This window comes from Symphalangus syndactylus, chromosome 13 (genome assembly GCF_028878055.3).
Source record: "Symphalangus syndactylus isolate Jambi chromosome 13, NHGRI_mSymSyn1-v2.1_pri, whole genome shotgun sequence".
NCBI lineage: Eukaryota > Metazoa > Chordata > Mammalia > Primates > Hylobatidae > Symphalangus > Symphalangus syndactylus.
Genome location: NC_072435.2, coordinates 97,268,098 through 97,294,632, shown reverse-complemented (window position 1 = coordinate 97,294,632; position 26,535 = coordinate 97,268,098). Strand labels below are relative to the sequence as shown.

General features: G+C 40.6%; 1 protein-coding gene and 1 non-coding gene across 3 annotated transcripts in view; one reads left to right on the top strand and one right to left on the bottom strand.

The window, feature by feature from the left end:
• The window catches only part of GNPTAB (N-acetylglucosamine-1-phosphate transferase subunits alpha and beta), an 87,034-nt gene that overhangs the window by 34,846 nt on the left and 25,653 nt on the right, over positions 1–26,535 (top strand). For both annotated transcript variants that reach the window (XR_010114916.1, XM_055240295.1), the window contains exons 3-10: positions 6,217–6,336; positions 7,686–7,727; positions 10,082–10,287; positions 15,680–15,744; positions 16,015–16,149; positions 25,360–25,521; positions 25,932–26,111; positions 26,326–26,496. Coding sequence is in view for 1 of the 2 variants with exons in the window: in XM_055240295.1 (XP_055096270.1) it covers positions 6,217–6,336; positions 7,686–7,727; positions 10,082–10,287; positions 15,680–15,744; positions 16,015–16,149; positions 25,360–25,521; positions 25,932–26,111; positions 26,326–26,496 (1,081 nt within the window). In the remaining variant the exon portion in view is untranslated. The remainder of the gene's footprint in view (positions 1–6,216; positions 6,337–7,685; positions 7,728–10,081; positions 10,288–15,679; positions 15,745–16,014; positions 16,150–25,359; positions 25,522–25,931; positions 26,112–26,325; positions 26,497–26,535) is intronic.
• Positions 6,361–6,461, bottom strand: LOC129461361 (small nucleolar RNA U13). The gene has a single exon (XR_008650510.1). It is a non-coding gene; the product is annotated as a small nucleolar RNA U13 (small nucleolar RNA).

Below are 26,535 nucleotides of genomic sequence, written 5' to 3'. Positions count from 1 at the left end.
GTTTATTGGGTACCTTAAATTGCATGATTGCATTTTCTGTCTCCCCAGGTCTGTGAAGTAAAGGGAATTTCATCCCCCTGTAGGATGAGGAAACCAGGTGGCTACTACACAGCCAGTTTCTGAGCCCTGGCCAGAATTCTGTTGACAGCATCCTGTGAACTGGGACCACTTCCCAGTAACCACTGGGGCTGAACCCCACTCCATTGGTCACTCTTGCTGCTTATCTGTGAGGGAGGAGCAAACAGCCTCATACCTCATAGTGTGGGTCTTTCTCTTGGAAGGCCAAGCTTCTTAGTGCCGCCATTCTGGAATGCAGCCTTCACCATTTCTTGTCTTTGGGGATTTTTTTTTCCTCTTCACAAGACAGGCCTCAGAATGGAAGCAATTTTTTTTCAATACCCTCCTTCCCTTTTTGCAGATAAAATGAATCACACAAGTCCTTTCTAGTTTTTGTTTCTGTCTTCTCACTATTTTTTTGGTTTGTTTTAGAAAATGTAGTCATTTCATTATAAAAGGTGCTTATTTATTTTATTTTATTTTATTTTTATTTTTTTTGGAGACAGAGTTGCACTCTCACCCAGGCTGGAGTGCAGTGGCACGATTTCGGCTTACTGCAACCTCTGCCTCCCGGGTTCAAGCGATTCTCCTGCCTTAGCCTCCCGAGTAGCTGGGATTACAGGCATGCACCACCACGCACAGCTAATTTTTGTATTTTTAGTAGAGACAGAGTTTCGCCATGTTGGCCAGGCTGGTCTCAAACTCCTGACCTCAGGTGATCCACCCGCCTCGGCTTCCCAAAGTGCTGAGGTTACAGGCATGAACCACTGCTCTCGGCCTATTGTCATTTTAAAATGAATTAAGTATTTTTAAAATGTTTCAGTTTTATTTTCAAGTATGGCAAATATGGATAATTATAACCTTATAAACTAAAGCACTTTGGGGTCCATAATAATTTTTTAATTTTAAGGGACCAATCAGTAAAAGTTTGAGGACCATTCCTTAATATAGCAGTTCTGAAACTTTAGCTTGCAGTGGAGGGCTTAAGAAAATAACAGTTATTTCCCAGCCCAGAGTTTCTGCATCTGTAGGTCTCAGAGGGGTTCTGAGAATTTGCACTTCTACCGAACTTCCTGGTGATACCAAAGTTGCTGGTCTGGTGCCCCCACTGTGAAAACTACTGCATTAAAGGATTTTTAATGAAATATAATTTTCACTTTAACAAGTTAATTTCCCTAAGGAAAGTTCTAAGTTGATTAACTTTTTAAAATCAGATATTTATTGATTTGTGTCTTATGCTGTGCCACGTGCAGATGGTGCACAGTTGCATAGATCCCTGCCCTGAAGGAGCTTCAAACCTTTTTTAAAATTTTTAAATTAATTTTAAAAATTAATTCATTACTTATTTATTTTTAGAGATGAGGTCTTACTGTATTGCCCAGGCTGATCACAAACTCCTGGACTCAAGCAGTCCTCCCATCTTGACCTCCCAAAGTGATGGGATTAAAGGGATGAGTCACCATGCCCAGCTGCTTTAAACTTTTAGAAAACTAGCTTATTAGAAAATGCAGATTTTGAGGTCAGCAGTTTTAATCAAACACTCTTGTTCTCTTTCTAAAGAGGTTTAGAAAGTTGTACTAAAATATAGTTTGATTTTTATGTAGGCATATATTCAAAATTTTGATGATGACAAATAAATGGATCATATATAACATTTCACATGGTCTAATATATTTTAAGATACCATAACATTGATATATTTTCATTATTTTGCTAGTTTGTCTACAAATTTTTTATTTTAAAAATTTTTTTATTTTAATAGAGATGGGGTCTTGCTGTATTGCCCAGGCTGGTCTCCAACTCCTGACTTCAAGCGATCCTCTTACCTCAGCCTCTCAAAGTGTTAAGATAACAGGTGTGAGCCACCATGCTTGGCCAGTATAAATCTTTTTAAGGTTGTTTGCTCTGAATGAAAAAAATCCCATTCCATCTGTCAGTAAAAGTGAATATGTAAACTACCCACTGCTACTAATTGTGAGGCATTAAGTCAATCTGAGGCTCAATTTTGTCATCTGTAAAATGTGGATATTGGATTAAGATCTGTTAGATGAAGATTACAATCTCTTCCAACTCTTCAGTTCTAAAATACAATTTAAGGCCAGGCGTGGTGGCTCACACCTGTAATCCTAGCACTTTGGGAGGCCAAGGCGGGCACATCACATGAGGTCAGGAGTTCAAGACCAGCCTGGCCAACATAGTGAAACCCCGTCTCTACCAAAAATACAAAAATTAGCCAGGGCGGTGGTGGGTGCCTATAATCCCAGCTACTTGGGAGGCTGAGGCAGAGAGAATTGGTTGAACCTGGGAGGCATGGGTTGCAGTGAGCTGAGATGGCACCATTGCACTCCAGCCTGGGCAACAGAGCGAGACTCTATCTCTAAATAAGTAAATAAATAAATAAGTAAGTAAGACAAAATACTATTTAAGTTCTCTGTTTTCTCACCTACTTTATAGAATGTAGAACCAAGGGACTAAGTGGCTTTAATATTCACTTAAACTAAACAGTGATTAAAATGAAAGTTGTGTCAGTGTCATCGCTGCTTTGGTTCTGAGTTATGAGGGACTTAGTTTTCAGCTCCAAAATAAAGCATTCCTTCTCATCTGTGAACCAAGATAGTGGTCTGGTGGTTAGAATGAAAGATTCAGAGTGTGACCATGTCTAATAGGAAAACAACTGACTCATTGACCTCGTGCAGATCACACAATCTCCTTCCATTTGTCAGTTTCACCAAAGTTAAATTGATCATGTAGTACATACAGTATATTATGTTTTAATCAGCTAAATATATATATTAAAAATATTTAATAGCAGATGATTACTTTTACAGGAAAACTTAAGATGTAATTCTCCTCTCCTTTAACCTTTTCTTTTAAAAACACATCACTGAAGCAGTTTTTTAAAATTTATTTTTAGTCTGAGCATAAATCACCTGGGAGGCTGGGAATGAGATGACCTTGGATAATTTACATGTGGGCAGTGTGAGGCAGATGGATTTTTTTTTAGATGAGAAAGACTGATATATATGATAAAGGAATGAACTAATAGGCAACAAATATGTATTAAACGCCACCCATGTAGGAGGAACTATTCTAGGCCCTAGGCATATAGTGGTGAACGAAATGAACTCATTGGCCTTATATAGAATTGGCATTTTGGTGGGGAAAAAAAGTGAAGTATATAACCTACATATAAATCAGTGGTTCCCAAAGTGCAATTTCTGGACCAGCAACATCAGCATTACCTGAGAGCTTGTGAGAAAAGGAAATTCTACAAACACTAGAATTTATTTATTGATAAATTCAGAAAAACCCTAGATAGGGAAACCTTTGCAAATCATTACAGTAGGGAGAGAGAGCCTGAAGATGTAGGAAAGAGAGAAAATAATTAATGAAGCAGGGCACAGAATGCATGATAACATTTCTGCCCTAGAGATATTCCATCTAGTGGAAGATAGGGCTGCATGGAAAATAGCACAGCACAGTACGATCAGGATTCCTTACAGTCCAAAGTAGTGTGGAAGCTGCATATTAGCTATAGATTCTCTTTGTGAGGGGTGAGGGAAGGGAGGGAATTGAGGACGGATGAGGTGGTTAAAGGAAGCATGAAAGAAAGAATGTTCTAGGCAGAAGGAAAAGCATGTTCAAAGGTACAAAGTCCTGCAAGTTCATTTCATCTTTGGACAAGGGTATACAATTGGATCATCCAGAACACAAGGTGCAGGTTATGAAGGACTTTGGACCTTATTCTGCAGGCAGTAGTAAAGCTTGACAAGACAGTTGGTAAATACTCCGCTATCACATATGCCAGAGAATAAGGTGATTCCTTTTTTTCCTGATGAAGCTCTGGAATTCTGTTATCTCTTTGACCTTTATCTTAACTATTCTCTTCCATTTGCTCTCTCCCCTCTGCTCAGGGGACTTGGCCTCTGGGTCCTTGAACAAGCAAGATATGTGCCTGCCTCAGGGCATTTGCATTTAGTGTTTCCTTTCTCTGGCACATTCTTCTCTCAGTTACCCACCTGGCTGGCTTCCTCACTTCCTTCATATCTTTGCTGAAATGTCGCCTTCTTGTTGAGGCCATCTCTGATCTCCCTATTTCAAACTGACCACCCCCCCCCCCCCACCCTATAGACACTCTTTCTATCCCCATTTGCTGCTTGACTTTCTCCACAACATTTAACATCATCTGACTTTATTTATTTGATTTACTTCCTGTCTTCTCCCTTCTGGAATGTAAGCTCCATGAAGGCACAGATTTGGGCTTTGTTTTATTTACTGCTGAAACCCTAGCACCTAGAACAGTACCTAGCACATACTAAGTGCTAAATAAGAATTATTCAGTGAATGGATAAACTCATCCAGTTATCTCCCCTACTTCTTGTAAGCTAAAAGTTGTTGTCATTTCTTTGTATTTTTTCATTCCATAATTCAAAAGATTTATCCACCAAGTGGCATTTATTTTCCCACGAGATAATATGGTAGCAACTGAAAGTCTAGGCTGTGCCTGGGCTGTGAGGGGGACAAAAGGAGGGTATGCTTTGGTCCTTGGCCTAAAAATAAAACTGCAAAATCCATACGGTTTCTTGGAAAGTTCTAAACTTCAAATAGCACTATTTAAAGCAAATTTGCCCAACATGTGGGCCGCATGTGGCCAAGGATGGCTTTGAATGTGGCCCAACACAAATTTGTAAACTTTCTTAAAACATGATGAGATTTTTTTTTTTTTGCGTTTGTATGTGTGTGTGTGTGTGTGTGTGTGTGTGTTTTAGCTCATCTACTATCTTTAGTGTTAGTGTATTTTACGTGTGGCCCAAGACAAGTCTTCTCCCACTGTGGCCCAGGGAAGCCGAAAGATTGGACACCCCTGACCTAAAATAATATCAGTACCCAGATGTACACATGAACTCCTGTGTCATAAGTCAGAGTGGCATGCATCCAGGCAGGCCCCTGAAAGATGGGTAGGTTTTTGGTAAGTGACAGAAAAGGGAAGAGTGCTTTTGGCAGGGATAAAATCTGGGTAAAATCACTAAGGTGAGGCTTAAACAACATACTCAAGAATCAAAAGCCTGCCTGACTCTTTATTATGAGGATAAGATGATCAGGAAGAAATGGTGCAAGTTCAGGAAGGTCTTCTGTACTAGTGTCTCATATGTCAACAAATACTTATTGGACACCTATGTGTGAGGCACTCTTCTCATTGCTCGGATACTTTAGAGAACAAAGCAGGAAAGTTTTCTGCTTTCTTGGAGCTTACATTCTAGCAGATGGCCACACATAATTAATGGAATGGGTTACAAGTTAATTATTTAATATGTTAGAAGAGTAGTAAGTGCTGTAAAAAAAAAGGAAAAGCAGAGATGAGGCTGGGGAGGGTCTGGGCTTGCGGGGAGCAAGGCACAAGAAGGCTACAGCATTAAGTAGGACTAGGTCTTCATCGTGGGTTTTGATAACTTTTTTTGTAATTTGTTCTTTTTTTTTAGAGACAAGGCCTCTATCTGTTGCCCAGGCTGGAGTGCAGTGGTACGATCGTAGCTCACTGCAGTCCCACCTCAGCCTTCTGAGTAGCTGGGACTACAGATGCACACCACCATACCCAGCTGATTTTTAAAATTTTTTGTAGAGACAGGTTCTCACTATGTTGCCCAGGCTGGTCTCAAACTCCTGGGCTCAAGCGATCCTCCCACCTTGGCCTCCCAAAGTGCTGTGGTTATAGGCGTGAGCCACTGTGCAGAGCCTGTAATTTTGTTCTTTAAACTTCTAATTTATTTTCTATGTTTGACTGCATTTGCATCCCATCTCCCTTGTTTGCTAAATTATGTGAACAGGCAGTTTAATGTAAACTGAGCTTCCAAGACTACTTCACCCATGAACAATCTTTAAATCTTTAATATTAGCCTTCTTACAGAGTGGCTGTGAGGATCAAGTGATGCAAATTACCTAAGTGTCTAGCATAATACAACTCACAGAGAAGGTACTTCACAAATATTAGCCCCCCAGCTGCAGTTTGTAAACATGCAGTTCTGTGATGATGTGTCATGGTTGGATTACTTCTTCATAGATTTTTTTTCATAATCTCTGGGTTTAAACCCTGTGATATTCTTATTCCCAAATATGCTGGAAAAATGCATTTAAGCTGGAGGATTTGTTGGTTTGCCCTAGGCTTTGTCTGCCCATGCCGATCGACGTTGTTTACACCTGGGTGAATGGCACAGATCTTGAACTACTGAAGGAACTGCAGCAGGTCAGAGAACAGATGGAGGAGGAGCAGAAAGCAATGAGGTAAAACTGATTTTTTTTTTTCCACATCAGATGGGTAATGTGGCGATGTAATAAGGTCTGAGGGTGGTACATCTCACACATGAGCATGAAAACCCAATCATCATGCTAATGAACTACAAAAGGATCTGGTAAAACTGCTTTTTAAAAAACAAAACAGGCCAGGCATGGTGTCTCACACCTGTAATCCCAGAACTTTGGGAGGTGGAGGTGGGAGGATCACTGAGGCCAGGAGTTCAAGACCAGCCTGGGCAACATAGTGAGATTTCATCTCTACAAAAAATAAAAAGTTTGTTGGGTGTGATGGTGCACGCCTGCAGTCCCAGCTACTCGGGAGGCTGAGGCAGGAGAATCATTTGAGCTCAGGAGGTTGAGGCTGCAGTGATCCGTAATTGTGCCACTGCCCTCCAACTTGGGTGACAGAGCGAGACCCTGTCTCAAAAAAGAAAAAGAAAAGAAAAGAAAACAAAACACATAGTCCTGTGAGTACAAGTAAACATGCATTAGAGAAGGGTAAGTTGATTTTCACAGTGCCATCCAAACAAACTTGCCTCTCAGTTCATGCCATTACGAGATCTTGGCAGTCATCCGTCTGGCCTGTTCTTCTTGGTGCCCAAGGAGAACTCAGCCACTTTTGCCAGATACTGGCCTCACTTTGTTAGATGATGATTTTATAAATATGGTGCCCTAGTGACAGCTTGCTCTCCAAGGGACCTAAAGACAGAGGACCCCCTCCCCCAACCCCCTGGCTGCCTGCTTACTCATGTTGAGCCCCAGGTGTGGTATCTTCTTGAAATAAGTGTTTATTATGAAAAATATCTCCACAGTAAGACAGATTCTTCCCTTGAAAAATATAATAGGCCCACAGACTTGTTTCCATTTGAAAATGGCAGTAAAAAGTATATTCTTTTTATGCCTTTTAGGAATAAATTACAGACTATGGAATTAGAAACTTTGGTACTTTTTATTTAATATATGAGATTGGTCATTTTATTTACTTTATCTGGGAAAGATACAGCTGACTTCTGGATAGCCATAAGAGGTAGGAACCTGGCTGATGTAATTCCCCTTTGATTCGTTAGGAGTATTTCTTAGTACCTGCTTGTTGCCTTCTTTGTGAATGTCAAGAGTGCACCCCAGTGCAGGTCTTTGGCCACCTTATATTGGAGCAAATTCATTTTCTCTTTGTTAGAGGTTATATGACTTTTCCAGTGCATGAAAATGGCTGACAGCCTGGTACTATGTTTTACTAATAAAATATAAAAGTTTATGCTCTAAGCAAACCGTGTTGGTTACAGTGGGAGGTACACTAGCCCATATGTATGTAATAAACTGTATTTGCTTTTTATTAGAGAAATCCTTGGGAAAAACACAACGGAACCAACTAAGAAGAGGTAAGCATTTTGATTTCCTCTCAAGAATAAAAATTGAAGGATTGAAGTGAAATTTCAGATTATCATTTGTTTTTATTGGGTACACAGGATTTTGTATTTACTCTATTACTCATATAGTTTTTGACCCCAAATTAGGTACATCTATTAGATGGGAAATTTTGCAGTGCTGAGTGCATCGTTGACTGAGAACTCTGGTTATTTTGCTAACCAAAGCTTCACTGCATTGGGGAGGGTTAGAGTCCCAAGATTTCCTTCTCTATAGTTCCCTCTCATTAATCTGTCCTGGTGTATTGTTCTCTTGGTCCACTTACACTCTAACTTCTACCCAGTATTTTCATTTATAAAATTTATGTCCATCAGTTACTTATAGGTTGAATATATACATCCTTTCTTTAAAAGCTATGAAGCTGTATATTTTATGTTTAAGAACCTGGGAAGGAGATTTAGCCCAACAACAAGAACCAAATACACCTATCTTGACTTGAGTCATTCCTGACTCTGATAGGTCCTTAAAACAAGACTGTCTCACTGACAGGCAATCTCTGTTAATTGTCACCTCCCCACTTAACCATCAGACTGTTAAAAACACTTATTGATAGAGAAGATCCTGAGAATTTCAAGATCCAGAAGTGCCTTCTTTTTTGTTTTTTGTTTTTTTTTTTTTTGAGACGCAGTTTCGCCCTCGTAGCCCAGGCTGGAGTGCAATGGCACGATCTCGGCTCACCGCAACCTCCGCCTCCCAGGTTCAAGCAATACTGCCTCAGCCTCCGGAGTAGCTAGGATTACAGGCATGCACCACCACGCCCAGCAAATTTTGTATTTTTAGTAGAGACGGGGGTTTCTCCATGTTGGTCAGGCTGGTCTTGAACTCCCGACCTCAGGTGATCCGCCTGCCTTGGCCTCCCAAAGTACTGGGATTACAGGCCTGAGCCACCACGCCCAGCCTCAGAAGTGCCTTCTAAGCTGTCTTTTTGTGTTAATTATATAGCTTTATTTATAAACTATATTAACATAAATACTCTTTTTTAAATGGTTTTTGGATTATTTAAATAAAAGCAATGGTGCAACATGAGATTGAGAGGAAAGTGAAAAGAAAAAACTCACAAAATTTTATAACTCTTACTTAACAACTGTTATTTTTATTCCCTTTTCATGCATATTTGAATAGTTGTAGTTTATAATCTGTGGGCAGTTTTGTATCCTTTTTAAACTTTATATAATTTATATGTATGTATCATGTTGATGCATTATCTTCATGCTTCATATCTTTCAGTTTTAATAGTTGTATAATATTCCATAAAGTGACTACTGTAATTTACTAAATGTTGGGCATTTCTGTATTTCACTATTGTCAATATTTCATGATACTTATATATACGTCTGTGGCGTTTTCTGTGTGTGGGTTTGTTTTTCCTGTTTTGTTTCTCTTTCCTACTTGGACTGGACTAGATTCCTAAAAATAAGATTACTGAGGAAGAAGCTTATGTATGTTTTTATGGTTCTGAATAAGTATATATGTATACATATGTGTATTAGACGAGCATATATCTATATATTACCAACTTGCTTTCCTAAAAGAGTTGGTGTCGTTTGAAGTGACACCAGCAGTATTTAAGAGAAGGAGATTTACTGCACTTGTGCTAATATTGAGTCATCATTTTTTGAGGGGTGCTGATTTAGTAAAGGTGATAGCTTATTGTTTTTTACATTTCTTTATTAAGGAAGTTGAACAATTTTTTATACTGTTTAACTGGTTATAGGTCCTACTTTGTGAATTTTCTAGCCATATCCTTTGCCCATCCATTTTTTTATTCAGGTAATATGTTTATTGTAGATATTTCTTATAATCAGATAGAAGTATCTCATATAAATTTATTTTAGAACCACGTCACAGTTGCTTTTGTTTACATCAATGTAGTGTCATATCCAATGTATTTGGTTGTTTTCTAACTGGAATTGGTAACTTGTATCTGGTAACGTGACACTCTATTAACCAGAATCTGCCTCCTTCCTAATCTGCCCAATAATGGGCTTTATTGGAATTATGAATGATCTTTAAAAAATGATAGTAATGAAGTGCTTAATTTCATGTGGATTTTGGAATTAGTAAATATTGGTGGGAATCTCATTAATGGGAGTTTGAAAGCTCTATCTTTGGAGTCGGATTTAACAATTTTATATCATACTTGCTAATTTAACTTTTGTATCCATGAGATAAAAGTCTTCATTTGTTAAAATATTATGATTTTTTATGGGCTATAAAAAAATCTGAAAAATCTAGTAGTATGACAAGCTTCTCATTGTTGATTAAATTTCAAGAATGTAGTTGTAAGCTTGTTGGTGTTTCTTTCCAGTGAGAAGCAGTTAGAGTGTTTGCTGACACACTGCATTAAGGTGCCAATGCTTGTCCTGGACCCAGCCCTGCCAGCCAACATCACCCTGAAGGACCTGCCATCTCTTTATCCTTCTTTTCATTCTGCCAGTGACATATTCAATGTTGCGAAACCAAAAAACCCTTCTACTAATGTCTCAGTTGTTGTTTTTGACAGTACTAAGGATGGTAAGATCTTTTTATGGATATTTTAAAATCATGTTATCATTGGATGTTTGAATAACAAAATTCTGAGTGGAATAGAAATGATTCATTCTTAAATGTCTGAGAAACTTTTCTAAAAATGCACAAAGAGAAGCAAAAGAGCTGCCATTGTATTTTGGCCTTAACCTCAAAAAGGGATTGCTGCATATATTTTACTCTGTGTAATACACATTCCTTTCTGTGCTGTGATGAGGACTTTCAATCTGATATCACAATTACCTTGTTCTCTTGGCTATGAATTATTCTAGAGGCAATTTTTCTACCATATAACTCCTCTACAAGGTAGCATTCTGCAGTTTGGACAGAACATACCTGGAGTATTCATTCTTTACATTCTGAGATATATGAACTGAATGTCTGTGTTTCCTCCAAAATTTGTGTGTTGAAATCATAACCCCCCGCATGATGGTATTGGGAGGTGGAGCCTTTGATGGGATTAGTGCCCTTATAAAAGAGATCCCAGGCTGGGCATAGTGGCTCATGCCTGTAATCCCAGCAATTTTGGGAGACTAAGGAGGATTGCTTGAGCCTAAGGAGTTCAAGACCAGCCTGGGCAACATAGTAAGAACCTGTCTCTACCAAACAACAACAACAACAAACACAGCTGGACATGGTGGTATGTGCCTATAGTCATAGCTACTTGGGAGGCTAAGGCAGGAGGATCGCTTGAGCCCAGGAATTCAAGGCTGAGCAGTACTCCAGCCTGGACAGTAGAATGAGGCCTTGCCTCAAAATAATAAATAATAGCAAAAGAGACTCCAGAGAGCTCCCTCTGCTCTCCACCATGTGACGTTATGAGAAGATGCCATCTGCAACCTAGAAGAGTACCCTCACCAAAACCCAAGCGTGCTGGCACTCTGATCTCAGACTTTGGCCACCAGAACTGTGAAAAACAGATTTCTGTTGTTTATAAGACAACAGATGATTTGGGCAGATAATGGAATTAAAATGGTAATTCCTGGCATAAAACTGCACCCACATCCTTAGAGATCCCATTCTCTCACTTGACCAGTGCACTGCTGAGCCCATAACCTGCATCTTCTGCTCTAGCCTCTTGTCTGTCTCATTCCTCCTCTGCATGAATTGTCTCTATTTGGAAGGTCTGTGGTTTTTATGTGTGAAATGAAAGCTGCCATGCTCCCTTTCCAACACCAAGTCTAGTTCTCTAGCTCCCATTCTGTCAGTGTCAGACCTCCCAGCTTAAATCTTTGAAACCATCTTTGACTCCTTACTTTTTACATCTATAACTAATAATTAACTTCATCCTATGACTTGCTTTTTTTTTTTCCCCCATGATTCTTAGGTTCTTACCGTACTTATTTCCTCCACACCAGACTGAATTCCCTCACACAGACTCCAGTAGTAAGACTCCTGCTCTATGTAAAGTCCTTCTCAGTCTGTCTGGCACACAGGTCTCAAATAAATCTGAAAACCCTGATTTTATGGGTTCACTGCCTTTATGAAAAGAATAATAGAGCAGTGTATGTTTGCTTTTCACATGGATACAAACTTCTCTTCCTGGTGTTTGGGATTCAGCTTTAATTGCCTTGATTTTGTCAGTTGATCCCCACATCCCTGCCCTCCGTGCATCACATTGCAGCTGTCAATGTCTTCACACATGTGGTGCTAGGCCTTGTGTCCCGCTGCCTGTCCCCTTCCCCTTCCCTCTCAGTACATCCCCTGCTTCGTCCAGCCCCACTTCAAGTCCTCTCTCCTTCGTGAAGCTCCTGGACTAGTATATTCACAATGATTTTATTTTTACTTTTCTATATTTCTATAATACTTACAATCTAACTCATAACTTAGGTTTTGATTGCACAGGAGTTTATGATTTTTCTCATGGAATTTTTATATTGAACAGAAAACTTACCACTCACCAGTTTATATCCTGATCAGTGCCTAACAGTGCTCGCTCCCTGATACTTACAAGTTATTTTGAGTTTGAGGTTGGGCGTGGTGGCTCACGCCTATAATCCCAGCACTTTGGGAGGCCAAGGTGGGCAGATTGCTTGAGCTCAGGAGTTGAAAACCAGCCTTGGTAACATGGGAAAACCCTGTCTATACAAAAAAAAAAAAAAAAAACAAAAAAAAAACTTAGTCTGGCATGATGGCATGCACCTTTAATCCCAGCTACTTGGGAGGCTCAGATGGGATGATCACTTGAGCCTGGGAGGTTGAGGCTGCGGTGAGCTGAGATTGCACCACTGATCTCCAGCCTGGGCAAGAGTGAGACTCTGTCTGAAAAAAAAAAAAAAGTTATTTTTAGTATGAAAGGAAGTGTTAACCTTTCCAAGTATAAATGTCTGCCGCTTCACTCTATAGATCCTGAACTGATTTGTACCTTAGCACTCACATATTCCAACTACAGCCTGGAGCTGGGTCTACTCAGTAAAGTAGTTTTTCCAGTCAAGCTTATACTTTTTGATTTATAGCAAACAAATTTCCTCCAGTGGCAATTCATTTTACCTCTAGACTAAACTGATTTTAAAAGGAACCACAAACTGCTTCCTTATAACTTTCTCACATAGGTTAAAGTTGTACCTCATATGGTCACACAGAACTCATGTAATCCCTCTCCCTTAGGACATTTTATTTTCCTTTCTTTGGCTGTCCCTCAGGGACTTGTCAGTGTCCCAGTTTGCTCTTCTCAGATTAGTTTTAAAATGTGTCAATGGGAAGTGAACATTCTATTTTAGTGTGGTTCCGTCTTGGCAGGGAGAGCAGGACTGTCCGTTTAACGAGTGCTTATTAAGTGCCTGCTGTGTGCCAGGTACTATTCCCTGTACTGAAGATATAGCAGGGAACAGATGGGCAAAAATCTCTGCCCTTACCTTGAGTTTACATCTTGGTGGAGGGAGTCAGAGAGTCAGATGGTAAACATGATAAATAAGTAGATTACATAGTTTGTAGAAGATAATGCTGTGGGAAAAAACCAAGCAGGGGCAGCAGCAGAGGAAGTGTCAGCCAGGGCAGGGGGTTGCAATTCTAATTTGGATGGTAGGGACATTCCTCACTCAGAAGATGACTTTTGAGTGGAAATTTGAAGAAGGTGAGGTAGCCAGCAACGCGAATATCTGGGGAAAGAGTGATCTGGGTAAGTAGAATAGCCATTGCAAAGGCCCTGAGGCAGGAGTGTATCTGGCATGTTTGAAGGAAAGCAAGGAGGCCAGTGTGGCTGGAATGGAGTGAACAAGACAGAGGCAGGCAGTAGATGAACCTGAAGAAGCAAGCAGGGAACCAAATGGTGTAGGCCCTGGTAACCATAACAAGGACCTGGCTTTAACTTGGAGTGGGATGAGGAATCACCAGAGGGTTTTGTGTAGAAATGTAATGTGGTCTGACTTACATTCCAGGGGGTCAATCTGGCTTCTTTGGTGGAAATAACTGAGGAGGGGCAAAAGTTGTGATAATTCAGACAAGAGGGAAGGTTGCTTAGACTAGGGAGGTGCAGTGAAGATAAGAAGTGGTTGGATTCTGGACATTTTGAAGGTCAACCCAACAGGGTTTCCTAATGATTCGGTGTTGGAGAACATCATCACCTTTTTTGTTTGATGTACTTTACTTTTGTTTAAAAGCACAAAAATGTGATGGAAATTCAGTATGGCCACAGCACATTGTTGACTCATACTGAACTCACTGTTGAGTAAAACTTATCTTTAAAAAAAAAACAACTTATATGCTCTAATGCTCAAATACCTATTTTAGTGTATGCTTCTATAGTTGGTTTTGGTACCAAGTTATAAAGGTTTTACTTCATAGGAGATTTTATTTTGTCAGATTTGACTCATTGCTCCAAATAGTCACAAATTTGAGGAATCCATAGTCTCTTACCCAGGACAGTAGCTTCTCTGCCATCTTCATATGAATCTACACATTTCACAAGCATGCCTTCTGTAACTTCCAAAACATTGATAGAGGGTTCAGCAAGACAGGACCTGTGACTAATCTCCTAAACCTCCCTCTAGGTTGATTGTGCCTTTGTTATCTACACCTCTTTGGTAGAATTGGTTAAGTTCTAGCCCACCTGAGCATCAAGCCTGTATGTCTTTGTTATATCCATGAAGATGACATGAGATGCTTTTAGCTACTTTGTTGAGATTACAAATACATATACCAGGTCTGTTAGGTAGAATTCATCATATCAATGGAAAGAGAGAGAGAAAAGTTTATCTGATAAAGTTGTAATGAACTCATGCTCTTAGCAGCCAGTGCTTCCTCTAAAGATAAACAGTGTATTATGAAGGCTTTCTTTTCTCCAGTGCTCACCAACTATTTTGTTTTGTTTCAGTTTTTGAGACCAGGTCTCACTCTCACCCAGGCTAGAGTGCAGTGGCATGATCATGGCTCACCACAGCCCCAACCCCCGGGGCTCAGATGATCCTCCCATCTCAGCCTCCTGAGTAGCTGGGACTATAGGTGCACACCACCACACTCGGCTAGTTTTTGTGTTTGTTTGTTTGTTTGTTTGTTTTTTGTAGAGACAGGGTTTTGCTATGTTGCCCAGGCTGATCTAGAACTTCTGGGCTCAAGTGATACTCCTGCCACAGCCTCCCAAGGTGCTAGGATTACAGGCATGAGCTACTGTGTCCTGTAACTATAGTACACTTGAGACTCATGCCCAGGATTGACATCTCATCTCAACAGGCTGTAATTTGGAGAACCTGCCTTCTTTGTTTATCTTGAAGATCAGAATTGGAGCTTTCTGACCTCTCTTCTGTTTTCCACAATCCCTGAATGTCAGCAGCGAGTTTGCTGATCTCAGTTGTCCCCATCACTAACTCTCTCCCAGTTGGGCTGTGTCACCCCCAATCCCTGCCGTGACTTATGATGCTCCATTCAGCAGCACTCAATTAATTTTAGGGATTCATTATGAAAAAACTATGCTTCTTAAGGAACCACATGATCCATAGTAGCCCCCTGCTGTTAACATACATGCCACTGCCTGGCGTTCAAGGGCCCCCTTTGGTTACCCTTGTTTCCTAGTACTCACCACTCCCAAATATTTTACTCTAGTCAAACAATTCTTTTTTATCCCCCGTCTTTGCACATACATCTGTGATTTCTGTCATCCTATCATTTCCTTCTTCACATTCTAGCTTAAATTTGACTGCTTCCATGAAGCATTCCCTTTATGTCAATCACCTTTGGTATTGTGAAATTTCACATTTCAATGTACCCTGATTTACATTGTTCCCCTTTTGTTGAATGGGCTAATTTTGTCTCTTTCAGCTTCCTTTTTTTTGACCATATATTATGCTGCTTTAATAGCTCTCAGAATGTTTTCACAATGTTCTGCCAGATACCATAGTTAAGTATTCTATACAAATGTGCTTGTTTATTGTATTCTTGGTTGTAGTTGAAGATGCCCACTCTGGACTGCTTAAAGGAAACAACAGACAGACAGTATGGAGGGGCTACTTGGTATGTTATTTTAAATTTAATTGCATTTTTACAATAGACTAGAATAAAAATATGAATAATAAAGCTGTTTTTCTTTGAGAATCTTTTTAATGTTTATTTTTTATCTAAGGGTAGCTTACTAATATTAATGACTATTGATTCAAGTAATCCTAAAAATCATATTTTGAAGCTTGTGTTGTGATGCAATAGATCTTTACTAGTTTCCTCAACTGTAGGTTTTCACCAGCCCCATGATGTGGAAAATGAGTTGTGTTTTTCCCCTTATTTTAGACAACAGATAAAGAAGTCCCTGGATTAGTGCTAATGCAAGATTTGGCTTTCCTGAGTGGATTTCCACCAACATTCAAGGAAACAAATCAACTAAAAACAAAATTGCCAGAAAGTCTTTCCTCTAAAGTCAAACTGGTAAGAACATAGAAAATAGGGCAATTAGCCTGGCACATTCTCATTTAATGTGTGATTCTTTTCTTGTGGTCCATTTTTTCCCCGAAGTTTAGCTGATAAACATAAGAAGCAAAGAGGGATTCTGTTCTGCCAGAATAGCCTCACTCCTTACTTTTAATTTGGGCAAAAATCTAAGAGTCTTATTTGGTTTGCTTGTTCCCTGGATAGAGCAGGATTCATTTGTTTAACAGATGAGCTCCTACAATGTCTTAGGTGACCTTACAGCTGCTGGGGATGCAGCAGTAGACAAAACAGACAAAGGCCCGGATGGAACTTAGGGTGTGAACAGTGGAAGCATGGGAGGAGGAGATGAGGGGAAGTCATAAATGTCATCAATGTACACAGCCTGTTGTTTACCCAAAGCTTTCACTCATAAAGGTAGTGTGCTTCAGGTACGTGGAACATTTGCTAATGAGAACCATTCATTAGTAGCTAATTGAGGGACAAATATATTTAAAATTTATACTTACTAGCTCTTCAGGCTTGACCATTGATGCCATTTGTTAAGGTGGACTCCGGAGGCTGGCCTGGGACATGCCTTTTCCTTAACATGTATTGTTTTCAGAGCCTTTGTCTGATTGACTTAGGACATGGTCCATGTGGGTGTTCTATTTGACCTTACGTCAGGATGCCTGCTATTCTGTCAGAAGTGTTTCAGGTTGTAAATCGTGAATGTCCCATCTCTTAGAGTAGAGAGCATAAAGTCCTTGTCTCAGAATTTGTGAGGCTCTAGTTTTCCTGATTTTATAAAGAAATGCTCTTTGAGTTCTGCCACTGGGTTTAGCTTACCTGATTCTTACTTCTTCCTGTTGTATGTCATTTAACAATTTTGAGGGTGAAAGGATGAAGATGGAGTAGTGATGGGGGAGCCGTGATTAGAGGTGGCTAGAGAGGAGTTTTTACTTAGTTCCAGTCTTAACCATGTTTTTGTATGCACCCCCCCAACCAAATTCCTTTTAACTTGTTTCTCCCTACCCCAGACCAAGTGTTTTACTGTTTTATGATACATTGTATTATCCTTGTAATACAATGGTAATGTGAATAACCACTTACGAATTTTTTACTTTTTTCATATTTTTCTTCATAACTTTATTTTTTTTGAGAGAGAGAATCTCGCTCCGTCACCCAGGCTGGAGTGCAGTGGTGCGATCTGGGCACACTGCAACCTCTGCCTCCCAGATTCAAATGATTCTCCTGCCTCAGCCTCCAAATAGCTGGGATTACAGGCATGCACCACCATGCCTGGCTAATTTTTGTATTTTAAGTAGAGAGGGGGTTTTGCCATGTTGACCAGGCTGGTCTCCAACTTCTGACCTTGGGTTATCCCGTCACCTCGGCCTCCTAAAGTGCTGGGATTACAGGCATGAGCCACCGCTCCTTGCCCTTCATGACTTTCTTTATTGTACTTTGAAATACTGTAATGCCTGGCTATATTAGAGTTGAATTTGTTCTTAACTGCAGTTATTTTAGAATAGATAGTACATCTCTCCTTCCTCTGAGTTATTTTTAGTACTGATTTGGACAGATAAAACCATAGATTAACTTTCATTTCAGCCAGTGTTTATTTGACTTCTTGGCTTCCTAGTTATTAGTTCTAGAATTATAGATACATGTGGCCGGGCGCGGTGGCTCACGCTTGTAATCCCAGCACTTTGGGAGGCCGAGGCGGGCGGATCACGAGGTCAGGAGATCGAGACCACGGTGAAACCCCGTCTCTACTAAAAATACAAAAAATTAGCCGGGCGTGGTGGCGGGCGCCTGTAGTCCCAGCTACTCGGAGAGGCTGAGGCAGGAGAATGGCATGAACCCGGGAGGCGGAGTTTGCAGTGAGCCGAGATTGTGCCACTGCACTCCAGCCTGGGTGACAGAGCAAGACTCCGTCTCAAAAAAAAAAAAAAAAAAAAGAATTATAGATACATGTATATCTGTACTTTTGACCACCAGTTCAACTTGCTTATTTAGACAGAATGGCATTCTTGATTCTGTTTATATAATTTCAATATAATAAATGCTGAAAAGAAAGAAGGTTCATTCCACTTCTCCACACTCCACTCTGTTTGAATATCCCACATCACTTGGCCTGCTGCAGCTGCCCACCAGTGCAGACTGCTCTCATGCGTCTACCGGCGATGGGTATGTGCTGCCAGAGAATGCCACTCCCAAGTCATGGTTGACACTTCAGCAAACTATTTTTGGGTGGCAGGTGTGGTATAAGCAGGTCGAGGTGGAGTGGGGTAGCAACTTGAATTGAACAAGGAAAACCAGCAGGCTCCAGGCATGGTGAGACTCCTTTCCACAGTTCACTCTCCCAGTGGGAGATTTATTTGGATTTTCAGAGTTGTTTTTGTGGAGGCCAACACCTCTCAGAGCATCAAGCTAATCACACATAATGTTCTTTGAAGGTTGTTTTCATAATTCCAACACCTGTGATCAACTTCAGGGACTAGGACTTAAGATTTTTAGAGACTTAGAGAGAAAATGAGAAAGAGGAAGAACAGAAGCAGTGTCAGCATTTGAGTCCAGGCCTCGAGTGACTTGCTTTCCTTAGGCTCTGCTTCCTGATTACATTATGAGTACTCTGAGAATGAAGTTTCCTATCACTGGGTTCCCAACCAAACAAAACACCTTTTGTGTGTATGATGAGCTCCAAATAAGAGTTTATACAGAGTGCCATGAGAACATCTGGGCTTTAGGTGTACTTGGGGTCAAGGCAGGCTTTGCATAATAGAAGCATTTTAGCTGGGCCCTAAACAGAGCAGCCATTCTCCCAGCAGAGAAGGGAGCAGAAGAGACCATTCTATGTAGAGAGAACAGCCTGAGCAAAAGGACTGGAGGCCTGAACGTAAATGGTGTTTTCAGGGAACCAAGGCAATGGTTTCTAGCACAGGCAGGGATTTTGGTGAGGATGAGATTGTAAAGACAGGTTGAGGTCAGGTTGAGAAACGTCTCTGTTAAGAAGCCTAGATTTTTTCCTGAGGGCCAGGGGAAGTCACAGTCTGATCTGCTTCTAAGGAACATAACAGGGAAAGGTGTGGTAGGAAAACCAGTTCAGCTGCTGCTGCCATAGCCCAGTAAGACGTTCCCATGCAACAAGTTCCTTGGCAGTGGGATGCCAACGATGGAAATGGTTCCAGAAGCATCTGAGAGAAACAACATCACTTGGTGACTTACAAGCTATTCAGGAGGAGGAAGGGGAGAATGAAAGGGGAGGTGGACCTTTCTGGTGAAGATGGAAGTGATGGAATTAACCACACTCAGAGCTTCAGTGGCAGAAGCAAGTGTCTTTTGGCAGGAGACCCAGAGCTCAGTTTCGGATGTGTTGCATTAGGGGTGTACGTGGTATGTCAGAGGAGAGGGCTGTTAGGCATTGGACTTCAAGACTTGAACTGTTGAACCACTTTGCCCTCCCAGGTTCCCCCAGGAGGCCTTTGCCATGGCCTGTGGCCCTGGAGCCACCTAGGGCTCAGCTCAGCTCTGCCCCATAGATTCTCACTAGGCCACGGGTGTCTCAGGACAGGTACTGCCCTATTCACCTTTTTACCCTTAGTGATTACTTGGCACTTAGGGGGCTGCTTAAGGAATGAGCCATATGCAGCAATGTCTTGGGATATATAGGGAAACATTTTCAGCAGTATGATTATTCATAGGAGTCACTCTGGGCACAGAAATGTGTCTTTGTACATTGTTGTATATACACAACAACTAGGCCTTTGTCATCCTGTTTAGAACAAAACCTGAAGTTTTTCGTTTTTGTTTTTTTTCCTGAGGCAGGAGTATGGGACTTGAAAATAGTTTCATTTGTAAGATAATGGATTTGAATTCATAAAATCTTTTGACTGTAGTCTTATAAATCAGTCTTTTCTGTAAGAGGCTTTCTAATTTGAGATACCTTGAGGTGGGTCCTTTAATGATCTGATTAATTACTCTCTAATTTATCTGTATAATTTTTGTGTATGATGGACACAGAATTCACCTTTTGATAAATCAGATCATCAGTCCTTATTTTCAGATCCCTCTAAATCATTTTGTATCCATAGACATTTTCATTCATGGTGGGTTTTTGCATTTATTTTTTGATTTTTGCTTTTGTTCACTTCTTTTTTAAACATATTTTAGAGCAAGTGGGAAATCTTCCCAAAGCTGCCAAGTGAATTCTCATGCTAGGTTTCTTTCAATTATAGTAGTTGCTGAGTGAATGTGCAAAAGGTGGAGGAGATGTAGACCCTGTCCTCAAGCATTTATAGTCACATTTTGGAAGCAGCGTGTGTGTATAGAGTTGGCAGTTGGAAACAGGAAAGGTCTGTGTGAGTCAGAGACATGGGGGAAGTTTTCACAGAGAAAGAGGCTGCGCTGGGTTCTTGAAGACTGAACAGGTGGTTTGTGCAGGCAGGGTGGGAACAGCATATTGTCCTGCATGGACTCTGCCCCCTCAAAACTCTGGTCAGGGCCTAAGGTCACAGTAAATTGTCATAGTTTTGTACTAATGCCTTTTCTTTTAGATAATTCTCTGAAACCACCGTGTGCACTTGTTCTTTTAAAGCATGGTACCTTTTTCTTTTTTTGTTTTATTTCTAAAATAAAAAAGCTTCAGTAGATGAAACAACCAACTCTGAAACTGATTAAGTTTTAGAAAACTACCAGGATATATTAAGATCTAGTAGCGGCCGGGCGCAGTGGCTCACGCCTGTAATCCCAGCACTTTGAGAGGCCGAGGCAGGCAGATCATGAGGTCAGGAGATTGAGACCATCCTGGCCAACATGGTGAAACTCCATCTCTACTAAAAATGCAAAAATTAGCTGGGTGTGGTGGCACGTGCCTGTAATCCCAGCTACTCGGGAGGCTAAGGCACGAGAATCGCTTGAACCTAGGAGGCGGAGGTTGCGGTGAGCTGAGATGGTGCCACTGCACTCCAGCCTGGTGACGGAGTGAGACTCCGTCTCAAAAAAAAAAAAAAAAAAAAAAAGATCTAATAGCTTTGAATTGTTGAATCACTTAAAGCACTAATTTGGTTTTCAGTTGATGTTAGCAGACATGTGGGTTTTTTTTCCTAACAGATTTTTAATGATTTTAAATCAAATTAATCCAAAATGAAAGTAGATTACACCTTCTGAATTTGTAAGCACTTTAAAGTTGTTAGGAATATAACTTCTAATAGGAAAGCCTTTGTTATTTTGGATTTGCATGTTCTTCTAGACCAAGTTTTCTCCACCTTTGCACCATTGACAGTTTAGACCTGTTGCCGCTATCCTTAGGGGACTGTCCTATGTATTGTAGGATGTTTAGCAGCATCCCAAGTCTCTATCCTCCAGGAGTATTTGCAGATATGTGATTGTTTAGACAACTTGACGCAGCCTTTCTTTTTGGCATTGAAAAATGACCAGTTTGGTATCATGATTTTTAACTAAGGCTTATCTTAAAATACAACTATTTTGTCTGCCTCAAAAGGATACTTTCTCTTTTGCACTCATTATTTTTCTTGACTTAAAAACATGCATTCAAACTTATGTTGGCTACTATTGTTTTTAAAGCCAATTTTTAAATATAGGCTACAATGCTGAGAACAGTAGAACGAACTGTTTAATATTCTCATAATAAGCAATATTTTAAAGTGGTTCTATATATTTTATATTAATATACTCTAATCTTGCCTTGATAAGTTAATCATTTATAGAATTTAAAAGCGAAGATTATTTACACTGTTTTTTCAATTCTTATATCTTGTGACTTGGTCAGTTATACTGAATTATACTGAATTTAATACTCCTGGGATTGTTTTATCATCCCTGTCCTATGTTATACAGTGTACAAAATGTAAAATGTTAGATTTGCTTCCAATATATACATACATATGTCCATATTGTATCTAGAAGTTTAACTGTGAAGTATCAAGCACTTGAAATCTGGTTTCCATACTGTCATGCCATTGAAATTGGTCTCCACTGACCTACTAATTACACATTCCACTTAATTTTGTTTCTTGTCCCTTAATTTTGATGCTTGTTGTCTTTAGAAATATAACAGAATTAACATTTTTTTCTGAATTAACATTTTTTTCTCTTGGGTTCTACAACACTGCTTCTCCTGACCGTCATCTATATTGTCTTTCGTTGACTCAAATTGATCCACCAGTTGCTCAGTCGTTGTAGCCTACCCAGGCCCTGGCCTCAACCACCATTTAGTTCTCCCTCTGTCTGTCTTCCCTTGCCTCATACTCCTACAAGTACCAGGTGTATCAGTCATGTTATTCTAGATGATGCTGCTAGAACAAACATTCAAGAATCTCAATGGCTAAAAACAACAAAGCTTTATTTCTTAGGCATGCTACGTGTTGTTCACTGTGGGTCTATAGGGAGTGGGTGTAGAAGTTGTTCCCTTTTGCAGAAACTTATAATTTATGTAAACTTAAAATTTAAAGTAAGATGCCATTTATGGAGGCAGTTGCCCACAATTGCCCAACCCACGAACTCCAGCCTTAGGCACAAACTACAACTGCTCTTGCCACTACCTTCTCTCTTCTGACAAAAGTAATGATGATGTCCAGGATTGGGGTGCCACCTAGTGGCTGTCAGAGGGTACTTCCCCACCCTTTTTACAGTGGCAGAAAATCTTTCTCATACATCTCAGTATTACCTTAACCTCATTAATTTTCATCTTTCCGAATTATTGTATACTTACTATAGAAAAGCCTCTTCTTGCTCTTTTATGCATATATAATTAGAAACCAACCCTAGGCAAGGCTGCTAATAAAAGAATAGTTTTAGTGATATACCTTCTTATCAAACAAAGAGCCATCACAACTTATGAAATTAAACTAGACACACCCCTTCTTCGAGGTTACGCCAAGCCAGCGCCTGAGCCTGAAACTGGCCTGCAGCCCCTCAGCTTCGCCCACTGCCTTCCGACCCTGGACCTTTGCAAAGTGAATAAGCTTCAAGACTTCGTGAAAATGTATAAGCAGGATCCAAACATTCTGCAAACCGAGGAAATGTGCTTCCTGAGGGAGCAGGTGGAGAGCATGGGGGGTGAAGTACCATGTGCTACTCAGAAAGCTATTATAAATCAGAAGAAAATATCAAGGAATTAAAAACAGGTAGTAAGAAGGTGGAGGAAAACATAAGCACAGACGAACTATCAAGTGAGGAAAGTGATCTAGAAATTGATAATGAATCTGTGATTGAACCAGACACTGATGCCCCTCAAGAAATGGGAGATGGAGGTCATGCCCAGTGGCTCACGCCTGTAATCCCAGCACTTTGGGAGGCTGAGGCGGGCAGATTGTATGTCAGGAGACCAGCCTGGCCAATGTGATGAAATCCTGCCTCTACTAAAAATACAAAAAAAATTAGCTGGGCATGGTGGTGCTTGCCTGTAATCCCAGCTATTTGGGAGGCTGAGGCAGGAGAATCACTTGAACCCGGGAGATGGAGGTTGCAGTGAGCCGAGATCACATCACTGCACTCCAGCCTGGGCGACAGATTCAGACTCCATCTCAAAAAATAGAAATAAAAGTAAGTAAATAAATTATTCTAGAATAGTGACTTTTTCTCTCCAGGGAGCCCTCAGAAATGCTTTGGGGTGCTGTGAGAGGGAGGAAAGGAACAAGAGAGGCCAGAGGGTGGACAGGGACCCAGGCAGACTACTAATCCCCCTGTGTGGCCTGCCTCCCAATACCCAGCACATATGCCGAGGCAAGATGGTGACTCAGTGAGAACCAACTTAGTGAGTGCTAGATATGTGCCAGGCACTCACTAAGTAAAAGAGGTAAAAGTGATGAGTCAGGAAGACAGTTACATGCATCTGCAGGTGCTCACACATGCACCTGCACCTAATCTGTGAGAAGAGTTAATAGCCTACATAATAAGGGGAAAAGATATAAATGAAATTTCTAACTCTCACCTCTGGTGTTTTGGACTACATAACACTCAGGAAACTGCTTAGAAAATGAGCTAAGAATAGTCATGCGGCAAATAGAAGAGCTCAGAATAAGCTCATAATAATTTGTGTTTGCTTCTGTTTTATAGATTGAGAAGACCATAAGCTCTTTTAGAAGTACTAGTTCAGCAGAAGGATTTTACTGTCCTACATTTGTGGTTTTCAGGCCTCTCCCCTTTTCCTGAGTGATGAAAGCCTCTTCATAGGAAGTTGTGTGATACAGAGTCAGAACAGAAAACAGATAAAGAGTGGTGTGGACTTTGGTAGGGGTGGCAAAGCCTGTTTGTAGAACTTGATGTTTGTGATGTTCACTCTTAGATTTATGATTGCCCCAAAAGCTTTGCCCCAAAAGGTAGTTTTCCCATGGAAGCACTTCAGGCAGTCCTGCTGAAGATGCTTCTCCCAGGCATGTGGCACAAAAGCTGTTCAGACACCCCACTAGCAGATGTGCTTGTCACCAATTCCAGCAAGGTTAATTACATTGCAGGTTTTTTGCGCAATATAAGCAGATTGGTAATATTCTAGAAGAAAAGTCACAGAACTGTTGGCCAGCAGGCGTACTTGCAAAGAAGTCAAAAATCATTTGAGCCAACATTGAAAAATTGGGGAGATTTCATACAACACTTGGGGATTCTTGCCTCTCAGGAGATCTGGCAGCACTTGGTGCCATTGAGTGGTTGCAGCTTTCAGATGGCTCTGAGATGTCCAGTTTGCCACTGCCTTTACCACTCCTTGTTTTTAGATGCCTGTTTTGTTAACATTCATTTGGGAAATGCATCTGGTCTGTGTAGGTCTTTTTGTTAATGTTTTGATATTGTCTTACCATTTCAAGATTAAAGATCAGACCGGTTGCAGTGGCTCACGCCTGTAATCCCAGCACTTTGGGAGGCCAAGGCAGGTGGATCACCTGAGGTCAGGAGTTGGAGACCAGCCTGGCCAACATGGCGAAACCCTGTCTCTACTAAAAATACAAAAATTTGCCGGGCTTGGTGATGCAGTCCTGTAGTCCCAGCTACTCGGGAGGCTGAGGCAAGAGAATCGCTTGAACCCGGGAGGTGGAGATTGAGGTGAGCAGAGATCGCGCCACTGCGCTCCAGCCCGGCGACAGAGCGAGAGCGAGACTCTGTCTCAAAAAAAAAAAAAAAAAAAGGAAAGATTAAAGGGCAGACTGGGAATTTAAAGGTGCTTCATCCTTGAGATTCAGTCTTTTCATGTGTAATCCTCTTGTTATTTGATAGTTGCAGTTGTATTCAGAGGCCAGTGTAGCGCTTCTAAAACTGAATAACCCCAAGGATTTTCAAGAGTTGAATAAGCAAACTAAGAAGAACATGACCATTGATGGAAAAGAACTGACCATAAGTCCTGCATATTTATTATGGGATCTGAGTGCCATCAGCCAGGTAAGGGATGCACAGAAGCTTTTACAGCCCAAATCAAGGGTTAAGATGTTAAAAATGTGTAAGTTACTATATTAGAAGAGGGAAGGGGACTTACAGAGAGGTGAGTTGATTGGAATTTTTCTAATTTTCCAGTCACTGCCATTGGTTTGGTATTAACTGAAGTGACCTAGAATCAGATCCAAGAACCTTCTTTATAAAGTGTGTTAGAGAAATGCTGTCTCTTTGAATTTTGGGTTTAAAAATATATATACTGAATCTTTTGCATTTTTTGTAATGTTTAAAATTAGGACTCCATCTTTAAAAGTCTGCCAGAGCACCTTGAGAGCAGATGGGCAGAAGGAAAGGACAAAGAGGAGGAGGTATGACTTAAGGGGTATTTCACATCTTCATATGCCGAGTGTTTTTCTCAGTCTAAGCAGGATGAAGACATCTCTGCCAGTCGTTTTGAAGATAACGAAGAACTGAGGTACTCATTGCGATCTATCGAGAGGCATGCACCATGGGTTCGGAATATTTTCATTGTCACCAATGGGCAGATTCCATCCTGGCTGAACCTTGACAATCCTCGAGTGACGATAGTAACACACCAGGTACAGGACTTTCTAAAAATTACGAGACTGTGATTTCTAATTCTGCTCTTTTAGTGTGGTACAGGGATTTCCATAATTTCATTCTCTTTACCCTTCTACCTCCATTTCTGCCTTTCTTTAGCACTTCATTGCCTTCCCTTCCTTCCTTTCAAAAACTAAACCAAACCCAAACAGCTCTCATTCACTCTCTTTTTTTGTTTGTTTTTGTTAAAAGGATGTTTTTCGAAATTTGAGCCACTTGCCTACCTTTAGTTCACCTGCTATTGAAAGTCACATTCATCGCATCGAAGGGCTGTCCCAGAAGTTTATTTACCTAAATGATGATGTCATGTTTGGGAAGGATGTCTGGCCAGATGATTTTTACAGTCACTCCAAAGGCCAGAAGGTGAGTGCCTAAGAGGAGGGGGGATATCTAGCATGGAAG